General features: G+C 56.1%; 1 protein-coding gene across 5 annotated transcripts in view; it reads right to left on the bottom strand.

Moving 5' to 3' along the window:
* Positions 1 to 205: 205 nt before the first annotated feature.
* dcakd (dephospho-CoA kinase domain containing) overlaps positions 206 to 22,231 on the bottom strand; it is a 39,876-nt gene continuing 17,850 nt past the window's right edge. For all 5 annotated transcript variants that reach the window (XM_085966648.1, XM_085966651.1, XM_085966652.1 and 2 more), the window contains exons 3-5: positions 13,568 to 13,771; positions 10,252 to 10,339; positions 206 to 2,832 (exon numbers count right to left, since the gene is read on the bottom strand). In XM_085966648.1, the coding sequence (XP_085822774.1) occupies positions 2,547 to 2,832; positions 10,252 to 10,339; positions 13,568 to 13,771 (578 nt within the window). In that variant the 3' untranslated portion in view covers positions 206 to 2,546. The remainder of the gene's footprint in view (positions 2,833 to 10,251; positions 10,340 to 13,567; positions 13,772 to 22,231) is intronic.

The raw sequence follows: 22,231 nt of genomic DNA on the forward strand, positions 1-22,231 counted from the left end.
CCTTACCCTGCTGTCACACTCAAACCATAGAAAATGCCAAATGTCATCAGCTCATGCTATCTGAAGATTATACTCGCACTGACACATGCAACAGGAGGCAGTTTCTTAGAGATTTGCGCTGGTAAAACCATGACATCAGCAAAGCAGCAAATAATTTCAACAGATCTTTCAGCCTCAAACGCCATTCTTTTCAAACGGATTCAAAGGCAGGACAATGCAGGTTTATTTATATATGCCAGACATCATTTACACAAAGACAACTTCAGGGAAAGCAACCCAATTACAGGCTTCGTACGCGGGCAATTACACTGAATGCACATGTGGGAGACAGGTCCGCGTCTCTATACACTCAGGGCATCTTGAGGCTTAAACTAGATGGACAGAAACTGAAGCTTCATGGCCCCACTGTTTGATTTTAATTTCTGTCTGGCATTTGTCCTGAAACCAAGAACACAGCCTGAACTGAAGTGGCAAGGACATTCATCTTCCCTGGAGGAGATATTCACTTTGAGTATATTGAGACAATTCGGGACATTCACTTTGGCCTGTAAATGGGCCACCTTTAATGGTCTTACCGTGAATGAGGAAAGAGGACAATTAGTACAGCCTTGTTATTCCAGAGAAGCAGCAAACATTTTTTGTAGAAAAACTATTGAGCTAGTGTGTGTGGAGTTAGCCCATTTTAGCTGGCAGTAAAGGGCGCTACAATTGACAACAGCTCACCTGGGATTAGGGGTGGTGGTGGGGGTGGGGGAATAATCACGATCCAGTAACCCTGCTGGAAAGTGCACGCATTGATGTCAGGTGCCAACATGCTGGTATTCACTGTCCAGGCTCACAAATTAAGAATGGTCACTTAGGCCTGTGACTGGGGAGTGATGGCACCTGGGAATCCACTCCCAGGGCAGATACAGCACTGGTTAAAGGGAATCCACTCTCAGGGCAGATACAGCACTGGTTAAAGGGAATCCACTCTCAGGGCAGATACAGCACTGGTTAAAGGGGAAAAAAGCCCTGGAGATGGTGGTGGCAGAAGGGAAGTATTTTATACATTTCTTCTTTGAAGTATTTCATATATTCCTTTTTTTTTTAAATCAAGCCTTTATTTGATTGGAGATTGGCCGGGTTCGCCCGTCTAACCCCCACCTGCCCGTCACCCATCTGCCATAGTACTTCTGGGATTCCGGTTTATTCAAACAGGAATCCCAGAAGTACGATGGCAACTACTCAGTAAACAGTACGACGAACAGCAATGCTTTAAGGAGGTACTGGGGGTGAAATTGGTCTTTGGCGATAGCCCGTTTTCCACCTTGCCCGATCTGCATCAACTTCAATGGAAAAGAAATTCAGGATGGGTACAAAACAGGCTTCCGATTCGCTATCGGAAAAGGCCAATTTCACCCCAATTGCGCTCTCCGTGATGTCAACAAAGTCAATGTGTTAGGACTCGCCATCTCATTTATTTGAATTGGAAATCAAAAGACTGATTCTTCTGCATGATATTACATGCTGTTTAGATTGTATGTGGTTGCTGCTGCTTCATGCACTCCCACCAGACTACTTACAGGATTCAGCACACCGCGGTACGGTGACACAGAATTTAGGACAGAGGCTTATTTCTCTGATCTCGCGCTCATCAAGATTCCAAACTTGCTCTGCACATCATGGGAATGATACCCAACGGATTAACATAAAGTGGGCCACGAAAAATATATAAACCACCACCATCCAAACTCACCCGACCAAATAAAGTGACTGCAAAGTGTGTTTGACATTATTGAAACAAAAAAAGCACAGCATCAACCAACAGCTGACACAGTGTAATTAAAATCACAGCACCGGACAGCAGATGTAGTTAAGTGGCAATCCACACACTGCGCCACCATATGCACTGCGCTTGCCCCCTGACCGAGCCGTACTTTTCTCTGGGATAAGCAAGCGATGGGTCAGAAATTTAGGCGTCAGCTCGGTGCAATGGCACCAGCCTACTTAGGATTCACCGCGGTCACTCTAGTTAAAGAGGCAGCAACGGTTTCTGGTATCTGCGGGCCACAGAGCGCAACTTACACAAGGTCAGGTTTCACAAACATCTCGCGAGTGCGCGCTCAAACTAACAAGGAAGTAAACAGTATCCAGTCACTCTTCTTCGACATCCAGATTAAAGCTTGCACACTTGGCGTGGTTAAAAGCCGCAAGCGAGCGGCAGTGCTCCAGCAATCACGGTCTCCATGTACTGGAAAATCCATCACTTGATTGATGCATCTTAGCCCCGAGAAGCTGGCAGAGCAGGAGGAGGACTCGGGCTATCCATAATTTGGGCAAGGATCTCTTCAGAGTTGATCTCTGCAGTTTTACAGCGATATCGGAGATGGATAAGTGGGATAATAACAATGACCATGGGGAGAAGGGGAAAGAGGTTTAAACAAAGATTGTTCAGCAGCAGCACCCTCCACCCTATGCTTTATACTCCAACTTACATAGGACCTTCTCGCGTGAAAGTGAAACATCAGTCCTGACTTTATCTTCGTTCCGAGCAGTCCTTCATTTTAAAAAATGCACCTTTTTATCAAAATGTAGAAAAGACCGCCAATTCCTGTGAGAGTTACCGCGGCTAACAACCGGACTGCTAAAAAGTCCAGGGAGTCTTCAAGCTGAGTGTGCAGTTTGCAAACCTGCCGGTACGTACTGGCAGTGTCCCCAGAGTTATCGATCACATGGCTCGCCAGCTTCCGTTTCTGCTCCAATGGCATCTGGGCGCCGACGCGCTGCTCCGCCTCCACCTGCGTCAAGCTATTCCGCTTCATCAGCCGGGTCAGCTGGGCCTGAGGGTCACTGTGGCACAACAAATACAGCCATCAGCCATACACCACAGGCAATCAGCACAAGCACACTGACAGAAGACTTCTCCAGCAAAAGAACCAGGGGGGAGATGAGGAGAATTTTTTTTACGCCGTGAGTTGTTATGATCTGGAAAGGGGGGAGGAAGCAATAGTAACTTTCAAAAGGGAACTGGATAAATAATTGAAAAGGAACAATTTGCAGGGCTATGGGGAACGAGCCAGCACAGACACAATGGGTTGAATGGCCTCCTTTTGTGCTCGATCTTTCTATGAACACCGTGGTTTCATCAATTTCCCATTTTACAAGCTGTCCCAGTTGGTTACTGGGTAAATCTGAGTGGTTTGGACTGAGCTATACAGAGTAGGAAGGGCCTGGTCCCATTGCTGAGCTGCTCAGTTAGCTGATCTGAGCAGGTGCCAAAACCTGGGCTATTAAGTTAGAAAGGGGAAAAATAAGAGAGTCAGACAGGTTGCCTACTCCTGTTAGTTATGCAGCTCCTCAAACCCCATCCTCCCGACTATAAAGGCCTTCTCTGCCATTTCCTCCATGGGGAACAGTCAGCCAACACTCTCCCTGGACTGACACGTGGAGAATGGTGCCGGAGGGAACAGTCAGCCAACACTCTCCCTGGGCTGACACGTGGAGAATGGTGCCGGAGGGAAGAGTCAGCCAACACTCTCCCTGGACTGACACGTGGAGAATGGTGTCGGAGGGAACAGTCAGCCAACACTCTCCCTGGACTGACACGTGGAGAATGGCGCCGGAGCGAACAGTCAGCCAACACTCTCCCTGGACTGACACGTGGAGAATGGTGCCGGAGGGAACAGTCAGCCAACACTCTCCCTGGGCTGACACGTGGAGAATGGTGCCGGAGGGAACAGTCAGCCAACACTCTCCCTGGACTGACACGTGGAGAATGGTGCCGGAGGGAACAGTCAGCCAACACTCTCCCTGGACTGACACGTGGAGAATGGTGCTGGAGGGAACAGTCAGCCAACACTCTCCCTGGACTGACACGTGGAGAATGGTGCCGGAGGGAACAGTCAGCCAACACTCTCCCTGGACTGACACGTGGAGAATGGTGCCGGAGGGAACAGTCAGCCAACACTCTCCCTGGACTGACACGTGGAGAATGGTGCTGGAGGGAACAGTCAGCCAACACTCTCCCTGGACTGACACGTGGAGAATGGCGCTGGAGGGAACAGTCAGCCAACACTCTCCCTGGACTGACACGTGGAGAATGGCGCTGGAGGGAACAGTCAGCCAACACTCTCCCTGGACTGACACGTGGAGAATGGCGCCGGAGGGAACAGTCGGCCAACACTCTCCCTGGACTGACACGTGGAGAATGGTGCCGGAGGGAACAGTCAGCCAACACTCTCCCTGGGCTGACACGTGGAGAATGGTGCCGGAGGGAACAGTCAGCCAACACTCTCCCTGGACTGACACGTGGAGAATGGTGCCGGAGGGGAGAGTCAGCCAACACTCTCCCTGGGCTGACACGTGGAGAATGGCGCCGGAGCGAACAGTCAGCAAACATTCTCCCTGGGCTGACACGTGGAGAATGGTGCCGGAGGGAACAGTCGGCCAACACTCTCCCTGGACTGACACGTGGAGAATGGTGCCGGAGGGAACAGTCAGCCAACACTCTCCCTGGACTGACACGTGGACAATGGTGTCGGAGGGAACAGTCAGCCAACACTCTCCCTGGGCTGACACGTGGACAATGGTGCCGGAGGGAACAGTCGGCCAACACTCTCCCTGGACTGACACGTGGAGAATGGTGCCGGAGGGGAGAGTCAGCCAACACTCTCCCTGGGCTGACACGTGGAGAATGGCGCCGGAGCGAACAGTCGGCCAACACTCTCCCTGGACTGACACGTGGAGAATGGTGCCGGAGGGAACAGTCAGCCAACACTCTCCCTGGACTGACACGTGGAGAATGGCGCCGGAGGGAACAGTCAGCCAACACTCTCCCTGGGCTGACACGTGGAGAATGGTGCCGGAGGGAACAGTCAGCCAACACTCTCCCTGGACTGACACGTGGAGAATGGCGCCGGAGGGAACAGTCGGCCAACACTCTCCCTGGACTGACACGTGGAGAATGGTGCCGGAGGGAACAGTCAGCCAACACTCTCCCTGGACTGACACGTGGAGAATGGCGCCGGAGGGAACAGTCAGCCAACACTCTCCCTGGGCTGACACGTGGAGAATGGTGCTGGAGGGAACAGTCAGCCAACACTCTCCCTGGACTGACACGTGGAGAATGGTGCTGGAGGGAACAGTCAGCCAACACTCTCCCTGGACTGACACGTGGACAATGGTGCTGGAGGGAACAGTCAGCCAACACTCTCCCTGGACTGACACGTGGAGAATGGTGCCGGAGGGAACAGTCAGCCAACACTCTCCCTGGACTGACACGTGGAGAATGGTGCCGGAGGGAACAGTCAGCCAACACTCTCCCTGGACTGACACGTGGAGAATGGTGCTGGAGGGAACAGTCAGCCAACACTCTCCCTGGACTGACACGTGGAGAATGGCGCCGGAGGGAACAGTCAGCCAACACTCTCCCTGGGCTGACACGTGGAGAATGGTGCTGGAGGGAACAGTCAGCCAACACTCTCCCTGGACTGACACGTGGAGAATGGTGCTGGAGGGAACAGTCAGCCAACACTCTCCCTGGACTGACACGTGGACAATGGTGCTGGAGGGAACAGTCAGCCAACACTCTCCCTGGACTGACACGTGGAGAATGGTGCCGGAGGGAACAGTCAGCCAACACTCTCCCTGGACTGACACGTGGAGAATGGTGCCGGAGGGAACAGTCAGCCAACACTCTCCCTGGACTGACACGTGGAGAATGGTGCCGGAGGGAACAGTCAGCCAACACTCTCCCTGGACTGACACGTGGAGAATGGCGCCGGAGGGAACAGTCAGCCAACACTCTCCCTGGACTGACACGTGGAGAATGGCGCTGGAGGGAACAGTCAGCCAACACTCTCCCTGGACTGACACGTGGAGAATGGCGCTGGAGGGAACAGTCAGCCAACACTCTCCCTGGACTGACACGTGGAGAATGGCGCTGGAGGGAACAGTCAGCCAACACTCTCCCTGGGCTGACACGTGGAGAATGGTGTCGGAGGGAACAGTCAGCCAACACTCTCCCTGGGCTGACACGTGGAGAATGGCGCTGGAGGGAACAGTCAGCCAACACTCTCCCTGGACTGACACGTGGAGAATGGCGCCGGAGGGAACAGTCAGCCAACACTCTCCCTGGACTGACACGTGGAGAATGGCGCTGGAGGGAACAGTCAGCCAACACTCTCCCTGGGCTGACACGTGGAGAATGGCGCCGGAGGGAACAGTCGGCCAACACTCTCCCTGGGCTGACACGTGGAGAATGGTGCCGGAGGGAACAGTCAGCCAACACTCTCCCTGGACTGACACGTGGAGAATGGTGCCGGAGGGAACAGTCAGCCAACACTCTCCCTGGACTGACACGTGGAGAATGGTGCCGGAGGGAACAGTCGGCCAACACTCTCCCTGGGCTGACACGTGGAGAATGGTGCCGGAGGGAACAGTCAGCCAACACTCTCCCTGGACTGACACGTGGAGAATGGTGCCGGAGGGAACAGTCAGCCAACACTCTCCCTGGACTGACACGTGGAGAATGGCGCTGGAGGGAACAGTCAGCCAACACTCTCCCTGGGCTGACACGTGGAGAATGGCGCTGGAGGGAACAGTCAGCCAACACTCTCCCTGGACTGACACGTGGAGAATGGTGCCGGAGGGAACAGTCAGCCAACACTCTCCCTGGGCTGACACGTGGAGAATGGTGCCGGAGGGAACAGTCAGCCAACACTCTCCCTGGACTGACACGTGGAGAATGGCGCTGGAGGGAACAGTCAGCCAACACTCTCCCTGGGCTGACACGTGGAGAATGGCGCTGGAGGGAACAGTCAGCCAACACTCTCCCTGGGCTGACACGTGGAGAATGGCGCCGGAGGGAACAGTCGGCCAACACTCTCCCTGGGCTGACACGTGGAGAATGGCGCCGGAGGGAACAGTCGGCCAACACTCTCCCTGGGCTGACACGTGGAGAATGGTGCTGGAGGGAACAGTCAGCCAACACTCTCCCTGGGCTGACACATGGAGAATGGTGCCGGAGGGAACAGTCAGCCAACACTCTCCCTGGGCTGACACGTGGAGAATGGTGCCGGAGGGAACAGTCAGCCAACACTCTCCCTGGGCTGACACGTGGAGAATGGTGCTGGAGGGAACAGTCAGCCAACACTCTCCCTGGACTGACACGTGGAGAATGGTGCTGGAGGGAACAGTCAGCCAACACTCTCCCTGGACTGACACGTGGAGAATGGTGCCGGAGGGAACAGTCAGCCAACACTCTCCCTGGACTGACACGTGGAGAATGGTGCCGGAGGGAACAGTCAGCCAACGCTCTCCCTGGGCTGACACGTGGAGAATGGTGCTGGAGGGAACAGTCAGCCAACGCTCTCCCTGGACTGACACGTGGAGAATGGTGCCGGAGGGAACAGTCAGCCAACACTCTCCCTGGACTGACACGTGGAGAATGGTGCTGGAGGGAACAGTCAGCCAACACTCTCCCTGGACTGACACGTGGAGAATGGTGCCGGAGGGAACAGTCAGCCAACACTCTCCCTGGACTGACACGTGGAGAATGGTGCCGGAGGGAACAGTCAGCCAACACTCTCCCTGGACTGACACGTGGAGAATGGCGCTGGAGGGAACAGTCAGCCAACACTCTCCCTGGACTGACACGTGGAGAATGGTGCCGGAGGGAACAGTCGGCCAACACTCTCCCTGGACTGACACGTGGAGAATGGCGCCGGAGGGAACAGTCAGCCAACGCTCTCCCTGGACTCACACGTGGAGAATGGTGTCGGAGGGAACAGTCAGCCAACACTCTCCCTGGACTGACACGTGGAGAATGGTGCTGGAGGGAACAGTCAGCCAACACTCTCCCTGGGCTGACACGTGGAGAATGGTGCTGGAGGGAACAGTCAGCCAACACTCTCCCTGGACTGACACGTGGAGAATGGCGCCGGAGGGAACAGTCGGCCAACACTCTCCCTGGGCTGACACGTGGAGAATGGTGCCGGAGGGAACAGTCAGCCAACACTCTCCCTGGACTGACACGTGGAGAATGGTGCCGGAGGGAACAGTCAGCCAACACTCTCCCTGGACTGACACGTGGAGAATGGCGCTGGAGGGAACAGTCAGCCAACACTCTCCCTGGGCTGACACGTGGAGAATGGCGCTGGAGGGAACAGTCAGCCAACACTCTCCCTGGACTGACACGTGGAGAATGGTGCCGGAGGGAACAGTCAGCCAACACTCTCCCTGGGCTGACACGTGGAGAATGGTGCCGGAGGGAACAGTCAGCCAACACTCTCCCTGGACTGACACGTGGAGAATGGCGCTGGAGGGAACAGTCAGCCAACACTCTCCCTGGGCTGACACGTGGAGAATGGCGCTGGAGGGAACAGTCAGCCAACACTCTCCCTGGACTGACACGTGGAGAATGGTGCCGGAGGGAACAGTCAGCCAACACTCTCCCTGGGCTGACACGTGGAGAATGGTGCCGGAGGGAACAGTCAGCCAACACTCTCCCTGGACTGACACGTGGAGAATGGCGCTGGAGGGAACAGTCAGCCAACACTCTCCCTGGACTGACACGTGGAGAATGGCGCTGGAGGGAACAGTCAGCCAACACTCTCCCTGGACTGACACGTGGAGAATGGCGCTGGAGGGAACAGTCAGCCAACACTCTCCCTGGACTGACACGTGGAGAATGGCGCCGGAGGGAACAGTCGGCCAACACTCTCCCTGGGCTGACACGTGGAGAATGGTGCCGGAGGGAACAGTCAGCCAACACTCTCCCTGGGCTGACACGTGGAGAATGGTGCCGGAGGGAACAGTCAGCCAACACTCTCCCTGGGCTGACACGTGGAGAATGGTGCCGGAGGGAACAGTCAGCCAACACTCTCCCTGGACTGACACGTGGAGAATGGTGCCGGAGGGAACAGTCAGCCAACACTCTCCCTGGGCTGACACGTGGAGAATGGTGCCGGAGGGAACAGTCAGCCAACACTCTCCCTGGGCTGACACGTGGAGAATGGTGCCGGAGGGAACAGTCAGCCAACACTCTCCCTGGGCTGACACGTGGAGAATGGTGCTGGAGGGAACAGTCAGCCAACACTCTCCCTGGACTGACACGTGGAGAATGGTGCCGGAGGGAACAGTCAGCCAACACTCTCCCTGGGCTGACACGTGGAGAATGGTGCCGGAGGGAACAGTCAGCCAACACTCTCCCTGGGCTGACACGTGGAGAATGGTGCCGGAGGGAACAGTCAGCCAACACTCTCCCTGGGCTGACACGTGGAGAATGGCGCTGGAGGGAACAGTCAGCCAACACTCTCCCTGGGCTGACACGTGGAGAATGGCGCTGGAGGGAACAGTCAGCCAACACTCTCCCTGGACTGACACGTGGAGAATGGCGCCGGAGGGAACAGTCAGCCAACACTCTCCCTGGACTCACACGTGGAGAATGGCGCCGGAGGGAACAGTCAGCCAACACTCTCCCTGGGCTGACACGTGGAGAATGGCGCCGGAGGGAACAGTCAGCCAACACTCTCCCTGGACTCACACGTGGAGAATGGCGCCGGAGGGCCGATGATGCTCACAGTATCGCAGGAGTCAGAGCCATCAACAGAAAAGGGGCAAATACTGCAGCAAAATAGAAGAAGCAGAGTTTTTTCTTTTTGTTCAGGAGAAAATTCCCTTCTGGACTAATTGTCGCCCTTAACCCCTTCCTGGTCTCCATTCACCACTCTCAGCTGAAGGGGACAGGTAGGAACTTGCTCTCAAAATGGCCCCAAAGTAAATGATATTCCAAATTTTTCAGAAGGTGTGGGGAGAGAAGAGAGGCCAGGGCCTCCACACAGTAGTGCCCCTCAGGACACTCAGTTAAAATCTCTCAGCTGAGGTCAGCACAGTTTGCCACCTGCCCGACTTCTGTTTAGAGTTAAAATCGAGGTTCGTCTCTGCTCTGTCCTCAGTTACTTCAGATACAAAAGTTGCCAGACCAAGGTGAGGTGAAGTGAAGTGATTTATCCCTCAACATTCCCGAACTCCCTGATCAACCATAACCACGTCCGTAATGGGGACACTTTCCCAGCCTCCCCCCACCCCCACTACAGATCTGTACTTTACCAGTCAGTGCTCCTGAACACCTTTCCTCAGCACCAACTTAAACTGGGAACTTCGGGAAGAGAATACAGGATACCCACAATCCACTGATACACAGACAGCTGGTATCACCAAGCCACTGGCTTTCACCTATTTGCTGTCTACAGCTTTACACAAACTTACCTGTAAACAACTATAGTATGCTTCATAAACTTGGCCAACTTGTTACTCTCAAACAAGAGTGGGACATCGAGGATAACATACCGGTACCCTGCAGAGAACAAAAAACAGGGTTACACTCTTGTACAGCACCAGCCAAAATCAACCAGTTTCTGACCTATGTGTCCTCAGAAAACTAATGTTTTCTTTACAGATTACAATTCTAAAGATAAAGTCAAAATAGGCTGGTGAATTCAGGAGGGGCACTGGGTGGTGTGGGTTAGATGACTGCCTTTTCACCACAGCAAACTAGGTTCAAAACCAGCTCTAATTAATGGGCTGAGAATCGTCCCTCTGCTCGCAGTCCCCAATGGCCATAACCCCACAGCACAAACCACTCCTAATCCAGCATCAACAATCCCGCCCCAATACAGCATTCACAATCCTGCCCCAATACAGCATTCACAATCCCGCCCCAATAGAGCATTAATTGACAATCCCGCCCCAATACAGCATTCATTGACAATCCCGCCCCAATACAGCATTCATTGACAATCCCGCCCCAATACAGCATTCATTGACAATCCCGCCCCAATACAGCATTCATTGACAATCCCGCCCCAATACAGCATTCATTGACAATCCCGCCCCATACTCTGCATTCATTGACAATCCCGCCCCAATACAGCATTCATTGACAATCCCGCCCCAATACAGCATTCATTGACAATCCCGCCCCAATACAGCATTCATTGACAATCCTGCCCCAATACAGCATTCATTGACAATCCCGCCCCAATACATCATTCATTGACAATCCCGCCCCAATACATCATTCATTGACAATCCCGCCCCAATACAGCATTCATTGACAATCCCGCCCCAATACAGCATTCATTGACAATCCCGCCCCAATACAGCATTCATTGACAATCCTGCCCCAATACAGCATTCATTGACAATCCCGCCCCAATACAGCATTCATTGACAATCCCGCCCCAATACAGCATTCATTGACAATCCCGCCCCAATACAGCATTCATTGACAATCCCGCCCCATACTCTGCATTCATTGACAATCCCGCCCCAATACATCATTCATTGACAATCCCGCCCCAATACATCATTCATTGACAATCCCGCCCCAATACAGCATTCATTGGCACAAAAAGAAAAGAATTGCGTACAGCTGTGTAATGGTTATGGTACTGAACTAAACTACTATGGCTAACTGGGACTGCAAACATGGCTAATTGGGAATCCAAATGTGGCTAATTAAATTTCTGGTCGGTAAATAAAAAATGAGTAACAGACATCATCATTGGGTATATAATCTCATTCATTATATCTGCATGGTGTATGCATGTGAACTTTAACCTATTTGTGCGTTTGTTGGTAAGACAAAAAGTGTTTTTGTGAGGATCATTGGGAGTGCTTTACCTTCTTGATTACTGAATGGTAGATTTGTTAAGTAAATATACACATGGAGTACATTTATCTGTATTGTGTGAGTAAACGTGAGGCGTTTTCTAATAGTAGCGCATGTGATTCAGCAGCAATTTGATCAAGGTTTCTAAAATAATGAAGCGACTAGATTGTATTTATGTGGACCAATTATTTCAACTTACTAGGTTAGAAAGGACCAGGGAGCACGCTTACAAGTTATGTAAAGGCAGAACTAGGTTGGATGTTAGGCAGTTCTTCTTTTCCCAGAGTATAGTGGACCTGTGGAACAGGTTCCCGGCTTGTGCCGTGATTGCTGGTTCGCTGTAAACATTCAAGTGAGAGCTGGACAGGTTTCTGGCTGGGCCCAAGATAACCTCGTACAAGAACATAAGAAATAGGAGCAGGAGTCGGCCATCTGGCCCCTCGAGCCTGCTCCGCCATTCAATAAGATCATGGCTGATCTTTTACCTCATCTCCACTTTCCTGAACTATCCCCATATCCCTTGATTCCCTTAATATTCAAAAATCTATCGCTCTCTGTCTTGAATATACTCAATGACTGGGCCTCCACAGCCCTCTGGGGTAGAGAATTCCAAAGATTCACCACCCTGAGTGAAGAAATTTCTCCTCATCTCAGTCCTAAATGGCCGACCCCTTATTCTGAGACTGTGACCCCTGGTTCTAGACTCCCCAGCCAGGGGGAAACATCCTTTCTGCATCTACCCAGTCAAGCCCTGTAAGAATTTTGTATGTTTCAATGAGATCACCTCTCATTCTTCTAAACTCTAGAGAATATAGGCCTAGTCTACTCAATCTCTCCTCATAGGACAATCCCCCCATCCCAGGAACCAGTCTGGTGAACCTTTGTTGCACTCCCTCTATGGCAAGTATATCCTTCCTTAGGTAAGGAGACCAAAACTGTCCACAATACTCCAGGTGTGGTCTCACCAGGGCCCTATATAATTGCAGTAAGACGTCTTTACTCTTATACTCAAATCCTCTTGTAATAAAGGCCAACATACCATTTGCTTTCCTAATTGCTTGCTGTACCTGCATGTTAACTTTCAGTGATTCGTGTACAAGGACACCCAGGTCCCTCTGAACACCAACATTTCCCAATCTCTCACCATTTAAAAAATACTCTGCTTTTCTGTTTTTCCTACCAAAGCAAATAACTTCACATTATATTCCATTTGCCATGTTCTTGCCCACTCACTTAGCCTGTCTATATCCCCTTGAAGCCTCTTTACATCCTCCTCACAACTTACATTCCCACCCAGCTTTGTATCATCAGTAAACTTGGATATATTACATTTGGTCCCCTCATCCAAATCATTGATGTAGATTGTGAATAGCTGAGGCCCAAGCACTGATCCTTGCGGTACCCCACTAGTTATAGCCGGCCAACCCAAAAATGACCCGTTTATTCCTACTCTCTGTATTCTGTCCGTTAACCGATCCAATGCTAGTATATTACCCCCAATACTATGAACCCTAATTTTGCTTAATAACCTCTTGAGGTAGGCAACTTGTAATATCAGTCAGGGTCAATGTGATCTCCTGGACTAGTCTTGATCGCCTAAAGGGGTTAGACTTTTTTTTGCCTTTGCTTGGCTTGGGTTTCTAACTTTTTTTTGCCTCTCCCAGGAGATTCCATGGCTCTGGGCTGAAGGGAGTGCCTGTATTGTGATGGATAAGGGATCACGACTAAAGGGGACAGGCTGGATGAACCAGCAGGACCTTTGCGGTGTGGCATTCGTACGTTCGCAGGAATAAATAAAGATTTAAATATGCAAACATAGGCAGAGGTATTTATAAAAATGACAGTAGTCACATTTTTGAAGCATAAACATAATGCAAAGTAAAAAGAAAGTGCTTGCAGCTCAGCCCTTACCTTGTATAAAGTGTTTAAAGATCTGCTTGAGCATGGCTTTGTGGATTGCTGGGTGAGTGATGGAATTCAGGAGCTGGCGTTTCTCCATATCGGAGAAGATGATGCTGCCCAGCTTCTCTCTGTTGATTTGTCGGTCCTCCAGCAGGATTTCCTCACCAAAGGAACGCACTATTGCCCAGTACACTGGGGAGTTCAGCTCAACAACTTCGGAGAAATCAATGCAGGGAACTCATTATAATACAGTCACTGTAAAATCTACAAAATATTTACAGCACAGAAACAGGCCATTTGGCCCAACAGGTCCATGCCGGTGTTTATGCCCCACACAAAGCTCCTCCCACCCCATCAGCATATCCCTCTATTCCTTTCTCCCTCATGTGTTTATCTAGCTGCCCCTCAAATACATCGGTGCTATTCCCCTTAAATACTCCATGTGCTAGCGAGTTCCACATTCTCACCACTCTTTGGGTAAGGAAGTTTGTCCTGAATTCCCTATTGGATTTATTAGTGACTATCTTATATTTATTGCCCCGAGTGCTCTTCTGGCCTGCAAGTGGAAACATCTTCTCTACTTTTAACCTATCAAACCCTTTCATAATCCTAAAGACCTCGATCAGATCACTCCTCAGCCTTCTCTTTTCGAGAGAAAAAAGCTTCAGCCTGTTCAATCTCTCTCGATAGGTATAATCTCTCCGTTCTGGTATCATCCGTGTAAATCTTTTTGCACCTTGTCCAGTGCCTCGACATCCTTTTGGTAATATGGAGACCGGAACTGTGCACAGTGCTCCGTGTGGTCTAACCAAGGTTCGATATAAGTTTAACAGAACTTCTCTGCTTTTCAATTCCTTCCCTCTAGAAATGAACCCCAGTGCTTGGTTTGCTATGTTTACGGCCTTATTAACCTGCGTCGCTACTTTTAGTGATTTGTGTAGCTGTACCTCGATCCCATTTACATTTACTTTCCAAGGAGTATGTGGCATCCTTATTCTTCCTACCAAACCGTACGAGTTGATACAAGGCACTGAGTTTTCCAGCAATTCGCCCTCAGAAATTGCATGTGAATACTGTGAGCCTTTTCCAGAAAGCCAGCGCACCAAGTCCCACACCCCCAATCTGAAATTCTCAGTTTTAAAAAAAAATCAATTTATCATCAGGTCCTACAAAACCTGGCAATTATACACTTTGTTTTCCCGGACGACCCCCCTCAACACACTGCCGGTTACTGGGGCGAGGGGCACCTCGCGGCAGAGTTCACTGGTTCGCAACCTGGTACCCTAACTGCTTATTTGACTCATTAGTCTATGGACCGTGAGTGAACTGCTGCCCTGGCTAAAACAGCACACAGCAAGGATGCGTCCTTCAGGTCTCTATGGTTCTGTACCTCTGAAGAAACTGCCTTTACCTTCACTAAGCCATCAGGGGAGTGAGAACAGCAAGAAAAATAATTGGAAAGAAAATTGGCCATTAGCCAGCACATCATCCAAAACCCTTTTCAATACTGCCTTGTATTTAAGGAGGTATTACTGGCATTTAGATTTCTCGGTGTAAGTATCTGCATCCTATAGAGACATCACTACCACAGGAAGTAGTTGAGGCAAATAGCATAGATGCATTTAAAGGGAAGCTAGATGAGGGAGAAAGGAATAGAAGGATATGCTGATAGGGTGAGATGCAGTGGATTGGGAAGAGGCTGTTAGGCCGAGCGGCCTGTTTCTAGACTGTGAAATTCCATGTCAATTGGAAGTTTTAGGATCCACATGCCTTGCATTCTCAGGTCAGCCCAAAAGAAGTCGTTTCTACACACCAGTTATACAGAGCGCCCAGGGGGCAGGTTACACTCGCAGGTTAGGAAAACCCTCCACTCATTACATTTATTGCAAACACAGCATTGAGAATGAAACCTCGAGATTTGTAGAGTTTTCATTAACATAATCGCCTTCAAATTCCACCATTCTTTATGCCAGTGTAAAAACCAGCAGTGGAGACTCTATAGGTACATTGCCTTTAAACAACAACTTGTATTTATATAGTGCTTTTAATGTAGAAAAACATCCCATAGTGCAGTTTGGGTCAGCTGGGTGTCAGACACATGGAGACACCCAGCACAGTGTCTGTGTCTCCAATACAAGTCACGTTAAAGCTCAATCTACACCCACTGTCAGTGCACAGACCGTGGGGCGGGGTCTCTCTCTCTCCCCGTGGAGCGGGGTCTCTCTCTCTCCGTGGGGCAGGATCTCTCTCTCTCTCTCTCTCTGTGGGGCGGGGTCTCTCTCTCTCTCCTTGGGGCGGGGTCTCTCTCTCTGTGGGGCGGGGTCTCTCTCTCTCTCTCCGCGGGGCGGGGTCTCACTCTCTCTCTCTGTGGGGCGGGGTCTCTCTCTCTCTCCTTGGGGCGGGGTCTCTCTCTCTGTGGGGCGGGGTCTCTCTCTCTTTCCGCGGGGCGGGGTTTCACTCTCTCTCTCTCTCCGTGGGGCGGGGTCTCTCTCTCTCTCTCTGTGGGGCGGGGTCTCTCTCTCTCCCCGCGGGGCGGGGTCTCACTCTCTCTCTCTCTCCGTGGGGCGGGGTCTCTCTCGCTCTCTCTCTCTCCGCGGGGCGGGGTCTCTCTCTCTCTCCCCGTGGGGCGGGGTCTGTCTCTCTCTCTCTCTGTGGGGCGGGGTCTCTCTCTCTCTCCCCCCGTGGGGCGGGGTCTCTCTCTCCGCGGGGCGGGGTCTCTCTCTCTCACAATCTCCGTGGAGCGGGGTCTCTCTCTCTCACAATCTCCGTGGGGCGGGGTCTCTCTCTCTCTCTCTGTGGGGCGGGGTCCCTCTCTCTCCGTGGGGCGGGGTCTCTCTCTGTGGAGCGGGGTCTCTCTCTCTCTCTCTCTCTCTCTGCGGGGCGGGGTCTCTCTCTCTCTCTGTGGGGCGGGGTCTCTCTCTCCGTGGGGCGGGGTCTCTCTCTCCGTGGGGCGGGGTCTCTCTCTCTCCGTGGGGCGGGGTCTCTCTCTCTCCGTGGGGCGGGGTCTCTCTCTCTCCGTGGGGCGGGGTCTCTCTCTCTCTCTCTCTCCGTGGGGCGGGTCTCTCTCTCTCCCCGTGGGGCGGGGTCTCTCTCTCTCCCCGTGGGGCGGGGTCTCTCAATTCAATTCAATTCAATTCAAATGCTTTATTGGCATGAAAGTTTACAGGGAACCATATTGCCAAAGCTTACATAACAAAAAGTATCTCTATCTCCCCCCCCCCACCGTGGGGTGGGGTCTCTCTCTCTCTCTCTCCGTGGGGCAGGGTCTCTCTCTCTCTCTCTGGGGCGGGGTCTCTCTCTCTCTCTCTCATGGGGCGGGGTCTCTCTCTCTCTGTCCGTGGGGCGGGGTCTCGCTCTCTCCGTGGGGCGGGGTCTCTCTCTGTGGCGTCTCTCTCTCCGCGGGGCGGGGTCTCTCTCTCCGTGGGGCGGGGGTCTCTCTCTCTCTCCCCCCGTGGGGCGGGGTCTCTCTCTCTCCCCGTGGGGCGGGGTCTCTCTCTCCGCAGGGCGGGGTCTCTCTCTCTCTCTCTCTCTGTGGGGCGGGGTCTCTCTCTCTCTCTCCTGTGGGGCGGGGTCTCTCTCTCTCTCTCTCCGTGGGGCGGGGTCTCTCTCTCTCCGTGGGGCGGGGTCTCTCTCTCTCTCCCCCCCGTGGGGCGGGGTCTCTCTCTCCGTGGGGCGGGGTCTCTCTCCCCCCGTGGGGCGAGGTCTCTCTCTTCCCCCCCCCGTGGGGCGGGGTAGCTCTCTCTCTGGGGCGGGGTCTCTCTCTCTCCCCGTGGGGCGGGGTCTCTCTCTCTCTCCGCGGGGCGGGGTCTCTCTCTCTCTCTCCGCGGGGCAGGGTCTCTCTCTCTCTCCGCGGGGCGGGGTCTCTCTCTCTCTCTCTCTCTCCGCGGGGCGGGGTCTCTCTCTCTCTCTCTCTCCCCCCGCGGGGCGGGGTCTCTCTCCGCGGGGCGGGGTCTCTCTCTCTCTCCGCGGGGCGGGGTCTGTCTCTCTCTCCGCGGGGCGGGGTCGCTCTCTCTCTCCGCGGGGCGGGGTCTCTCTCTCTCTCCGCGGGGCGGTCTCTCTCTCTCTCTCCGCGGGGCGGGGTCTCTCTCTCTCTCTCCGCGGGGCGGGGTCTCTCTCGCTCTCTCTGTGGGGCGGGTCGCTCTCTCTCTCCGTGGGGCGGGGGCTCTCTCTCCCTCTCTCTCTCTCCCCGTGGGGCGGGGTCTCTCTCTCTCTCCCCGTGGGGCGGGGTCTCTCTCTCTCTCTCTCCGTGGGGCGGGTCTCTCTCTCCGTGCGGCGGGGTCTCTCTCTCCCCCCGCGGGGCGGGGTCTCTCTCTCTCCGCGGGGCGGGGTCTCTCGTGGGCGGGGTCTCTCTCTCTCTCTCTCTCCCCCCCCCGTGGGGCGGGTCTCTCTCTCTCTCTCCCCGTGGGGCGGGATCTCTCTCTCTCTCCGTGGGGCGGGGTCTCTCTCTCTCTGTGGGGCAGGGTCTCTCTCTCCCCGTGGGGCGGGGTCTCTCTCTCTCTGGGGGCGGGGTCTCTCTCTCTCTCTCCCCGCGGGGCGGGGTCTCTCTCTCTCCCCGCGGGGCGGGGTCTCTCTCCGCATGGGGCGGGGTCTCTCTCTCTCCCCGCGGGGCGGGGTCTCTCTCCGCATGGGGCGGGGTCTCTCTCTCTCCCCGCGGGGCGGGGTCTCTCTCCGCATGGGGCGGGGTTCTCTCTCTCTCTCCGTGGGCGGGTCTCTCTCTCTCATCCCCGTGGGGCGGGTCTCTCTCTCTCTCTCTGTGGGGCGGGGTCTCTCTCTCTCTCTCACCCCCCGCCGTGGGGCGGGGTCGCTCTCTCTGGGGCGGGGTCTCTCTCTCTGGGGCGAGGTCTCTCTCTCTCTCTCTCTCCCCATGTGGGGCGGGTCTCTCTCTCTCTCTCTCTCCGCGGGGCGGGGTCTCTCTCTCTCCGCGGGGCGGGGTCTCTCGTGGGCGGGGTCTCTCTCGCTCTCTCTCTCTCCGCGGGGCGGGTCTCTCTCTCTCTCCCCGTGGGGCGGGTCTCTCTCTCTCTCTCCCCCGTGGGGCGGGGTCTCTCTCTCCGCGGGGCGGGGTCTCTCTCTCTCACAATCTCCGTGGAGCGGGGTCTCTCTCTCTCACAATCTCCGTGGGGCGGGGTCTCTCTCTCTCTCTCCGTGGGGCGGGGTCTCTCTCTGTGGAGCGGGGTCTCTCTCTCTCTCTCTCTCTCTCTGCGGGGCGGGGTCTCTCTCTCTCTCTGTGGGGCGGGGTCTCTCTCTCCGTGGGGCGGGGTCTCTCTCTCCGTGGGGCGGGGTCTCTCTCTCTCCGTGGGGCGGGGTCTCTCTCTCTCCGTGGGGCGGGGTCTCTCTCTCTCCGTGGGGCGGGGTCTCTCTCTCTCTCTCCGTGGGGCGGGTCTCTCTCTCTCCCCGTGGGGGCGGGGTCTCTCTCTCTCCCCGTGGGGCGGGGTCTCTCAATTCAATTCAATTCAATTCAAATGCTTTATTGGCATGAAAGTTTACAGGGAACCATATTGCCAAAGCTTACATAACAAAAAGTATCTCTATCTCCCCCCCCCCACCGTGGGGTGGGGTCTCTCTCTCTCTCTCTCCGTGGGGCAGGGTCTCTCTCTCTCTCTCTGGGGCGGGGTCTCTCTCTCTCTCATGGGGCGGGGTCTCTCTCTCTCTGTCCGTGGGGCGGGGTCTCGCTCTCTCCGTGGGGCGGGGTCTCTCTCTGTGGCGTCTCTCTCTCCGCGGGGCGGGGTCTCTCTCTCCGTGGGGCGGGGGTCCTCTCTCTCTCTCCCCCCGTGGGCGGGGTCTCTCTCTCTCCCCGTGGGGCGGGGTCTCTCTCTCCGCAGGGCGGGGTCTCTCTCTCTCTCTCTCTGTGGGGCGGGGTCTCTCTCTCTCTCTCCTGTGGGGCGGGGTCTCTCTCTCTCTCTCTCCGTGGGGCGGGGTCTCTCTCTCTCCGTGGGGCGGGGTCTCTCTCTCTCTCCCCCCCGTGGGGCGGGGTCTCTCTCTCCGTGGGGCGGGGTCTCTCTCCCCCCATGGGGCGAGGTCTCTCTCTTCCCCCCCCCGTGGGGCGGGGTAGCTCTCTCTCTGGGGCGGGGTCTCTCTCTCTCCCCGTGGGGCGGGGTCTCTCTCTCTCTCCGCGGGGCGGGGTCTCTCTCTCTCTCTCCGCGGGGCAGGGTCTCTCTCTCTCTCCGCGGGGGCGGGGTCTCTCTCTCTCTCTCTCTCCGCGGGGCGGGGTCTCTCTCTCTCTCTCTCTCCCCCCGCGGGGCGGGGTCTCTCTCCGCGGGGCGGGGTCTCTCTCTCTCCGCGGGGCGGGGTCTGTCTCTCTCTCCGCGGGGCGGGGTCGCTCTCTCTCTCTCCGCGGGGCGGGGTCTCTCTCTCTCTCCGCGGGGCGGTCTCTCTCTCTCTCTCCGCGGGGCGGGGTCTCTCTCTCTCTCTCCGCGGGGCGGGGTCTCTCTCGCTCTCTCTGTGCGGCGGGTCGCTCTCTCTCTCCGTGGGGCGGGGGCTCTCTCTCCCTCTCTCTCTCTCCCCCCGTGGGGCGGGGTCTCTCTCTCTCTCTCTCTCTCTCTTCCCCGTGGGGCGGGGTCTCTCTCTCTCTCTCTCCGTGGGGCGGGTCTCTCTCTCCGTGCGGCGGGGTCTCTCTCTCTCACCATGGGGCGGGGTCTCTCCTCTCCCCCCGCGGGGCGGGGTCTCTCTCTCTCCGCGGGGCGGGGTCTCTCGTGGGCGGGGTCTCTCTCTCTCTCTCTCTCCCCCCCCCCGTGGGGCGGGTCTCTCTCTCTCTCTCCCCGTGGGGCGGGATCTCTCTCTCTCTCCGTGGGGCGGGGTCTCTCTCTCTCTGTGGGGCAGGGTCTCTCTCTCCCCGTGGGGCGGGGTCTCTCTCTCTCTGGGGCGGGGGTCTCTCTCTCTCTCTCCCCGCGGGGCGGGGTCTCTCTCTCTCCCCGCGGGGCGGGGTCTCTCTCCGCATGGGGCGGGGTCTCTCTCTCTCTCCGTGGGGCGGGTCTCTCTCTCTCTCCCCGTGGGGCGGGTCTCTCTCTCTCTCTCTGTGGGGCGGGGTCTCTCTCTCTCTCTCACCCCCCGCCGTGGGGCGGGGTCGCTCTCTCTGGGGCGGGGTCTCTCTCTCTGGGGCGAGGTCTCTCTCTCTCTCTCCCCATGGGGCGGGTCTCTCTCTCTCTCTCTCTCCGCGGGGCGGGGTCTCTCTCACTCCCCGTGGGGCGGGGTCTCTCTCTCTCTCTCGGTGGGGCGGGGTCTCTCTCTCTCTCTCTGTGGGGCGGGGGGCTCTCTCTCTCCGTGGGGCGGGGTCTCTCTCTCTTTCTCCGTGGGGCGGGGTCTCTCTCTCTCTCTCTGTGGGGCGGGGTCTCTTGCTCTCTCTCTCCGTGGGGTGGGGTCTCTCTCTCTCTCTCCGTGGGGCAAGGTCTCTCTCTCATCTCTCCTCTCTCTCCCCGTGGGGCGGGGTCTCTCTCTGTGGGGCGGGGTCTCTCTCTCCGTGGGGCGAGGTCTCTCTCTCCCTCTCTCTGTGGGGCGTGGTCTCTCTCTCCGTGGGGCGGGGTCTCTCTCTCTCTCTCTCCCCCCGTGGGGCGGGGTCCTCTCTCTCTCTCTCTCTCTCCGTGGGGCGGGGACTCTCTCTCTCTCCCCATGAGGCGGGGTCTCTCTCTCTCTCCCCATGGGGCGGGGTCTCTCTCTCTCTGTGGGGCGGGGTCTCTCTCTCTCTCTCTCTCCGCGGGGCGGGGTCTCTCTCTCCGCGGGGCAGGGTCTCTCTCTCCGCGGGGCGGGGTCTCTCTCTCTCTCTCTCCCTCTCTCTCCCCGTGGGGCGGGGTCTCTCTCTCTCCCCGTGGGGCGGGGTCTCTCTGTCTCTCTCTCCGCGGGGCGGGGTCTCTCTCTCCGCGGGCGGGGTCTCTCTCTCTCTCCGTGGGGCGGGTCTCTCACTCTCGGGCGGGTCTCTCTCTCTCTCTCTCTCTCTCCCCGTGGGTCGGGTCGCTCTCTCTCTCCGTGGGGCGGGTCTCTCTCTCTCCGTGGGGCGGGGTTCTCTCTCTCTCTCCCGTGGGGCGGGGTCTCTCTCTCTCTCTCTCTGTGGGGCGGGGTCTCTCTCTCTCGTGGGGCGGGTCTCTCTCTCTCTGTGGGGCGGGTCTCTCTCTCTCTGTGGGGGCGGGTCTCTCTCTCTCTCTCTGTGGGGCGGGGTCTCTCTCTCTCTCTCTCTCCGTGGGGCGGGGTCTCTCTCTCTCTCTCTCCGTGGGGCGGGGTCTCTCTCTCTCTGTGGGCGGGGTCTCTCTCTCCGTGGGGCGGGTCTCTCTCTCTCTGTGGGCGGGTCTCTCTCTCTGTGGGGGGGTCTCTCTCTCTCTGTTGTGGGGCGGGGTCTCTCTCTCTCCCGTGGGGCGGGGTCTCTCCTCTCTCTCTCCTCTCTCCGGTGGGGCGGGGGTCTCTCTCTCTCTCTGTGGGGCGGGTCTCTCTCTCCTCTCCTCTGTGGGGCGGGGTCGCTCTCTCTCTCTCTCTCTGTGGGGCGGGGTCGCTCTCTCTCTCTCTCTCTCTGTGGGGCGGGTCTCTCTCTCTCTCTCTCTCTCCCCGTGGGGCGGGGTCTCTCTCTCTCTCTCTCTCTCTCTCTGTGGGGCGGGGTCCTCTCTCTCTCTCCCCCCCGTGGGGCGGGGTCTCTCTCTCTCTCCCTGTGGGGCGGGGTCCTCTCTCTCTCTCTCTCGCTCTCCGTGGGGGCGG

This window comes from Somniosus microcephalus, chromosome 24, assembly GCF_052327205.1.
Source record: "Somniosus microcephalus isolate GS21.2 chromosome 24, FLI_Smic_1.0, whole genome shotgun sequence".
NCBI lineage: Eukaryota > Metazoa > Chordata > Chondrichthyes > Squaliformes > Somniosidae > Somniosus > Somniosus microcephalus.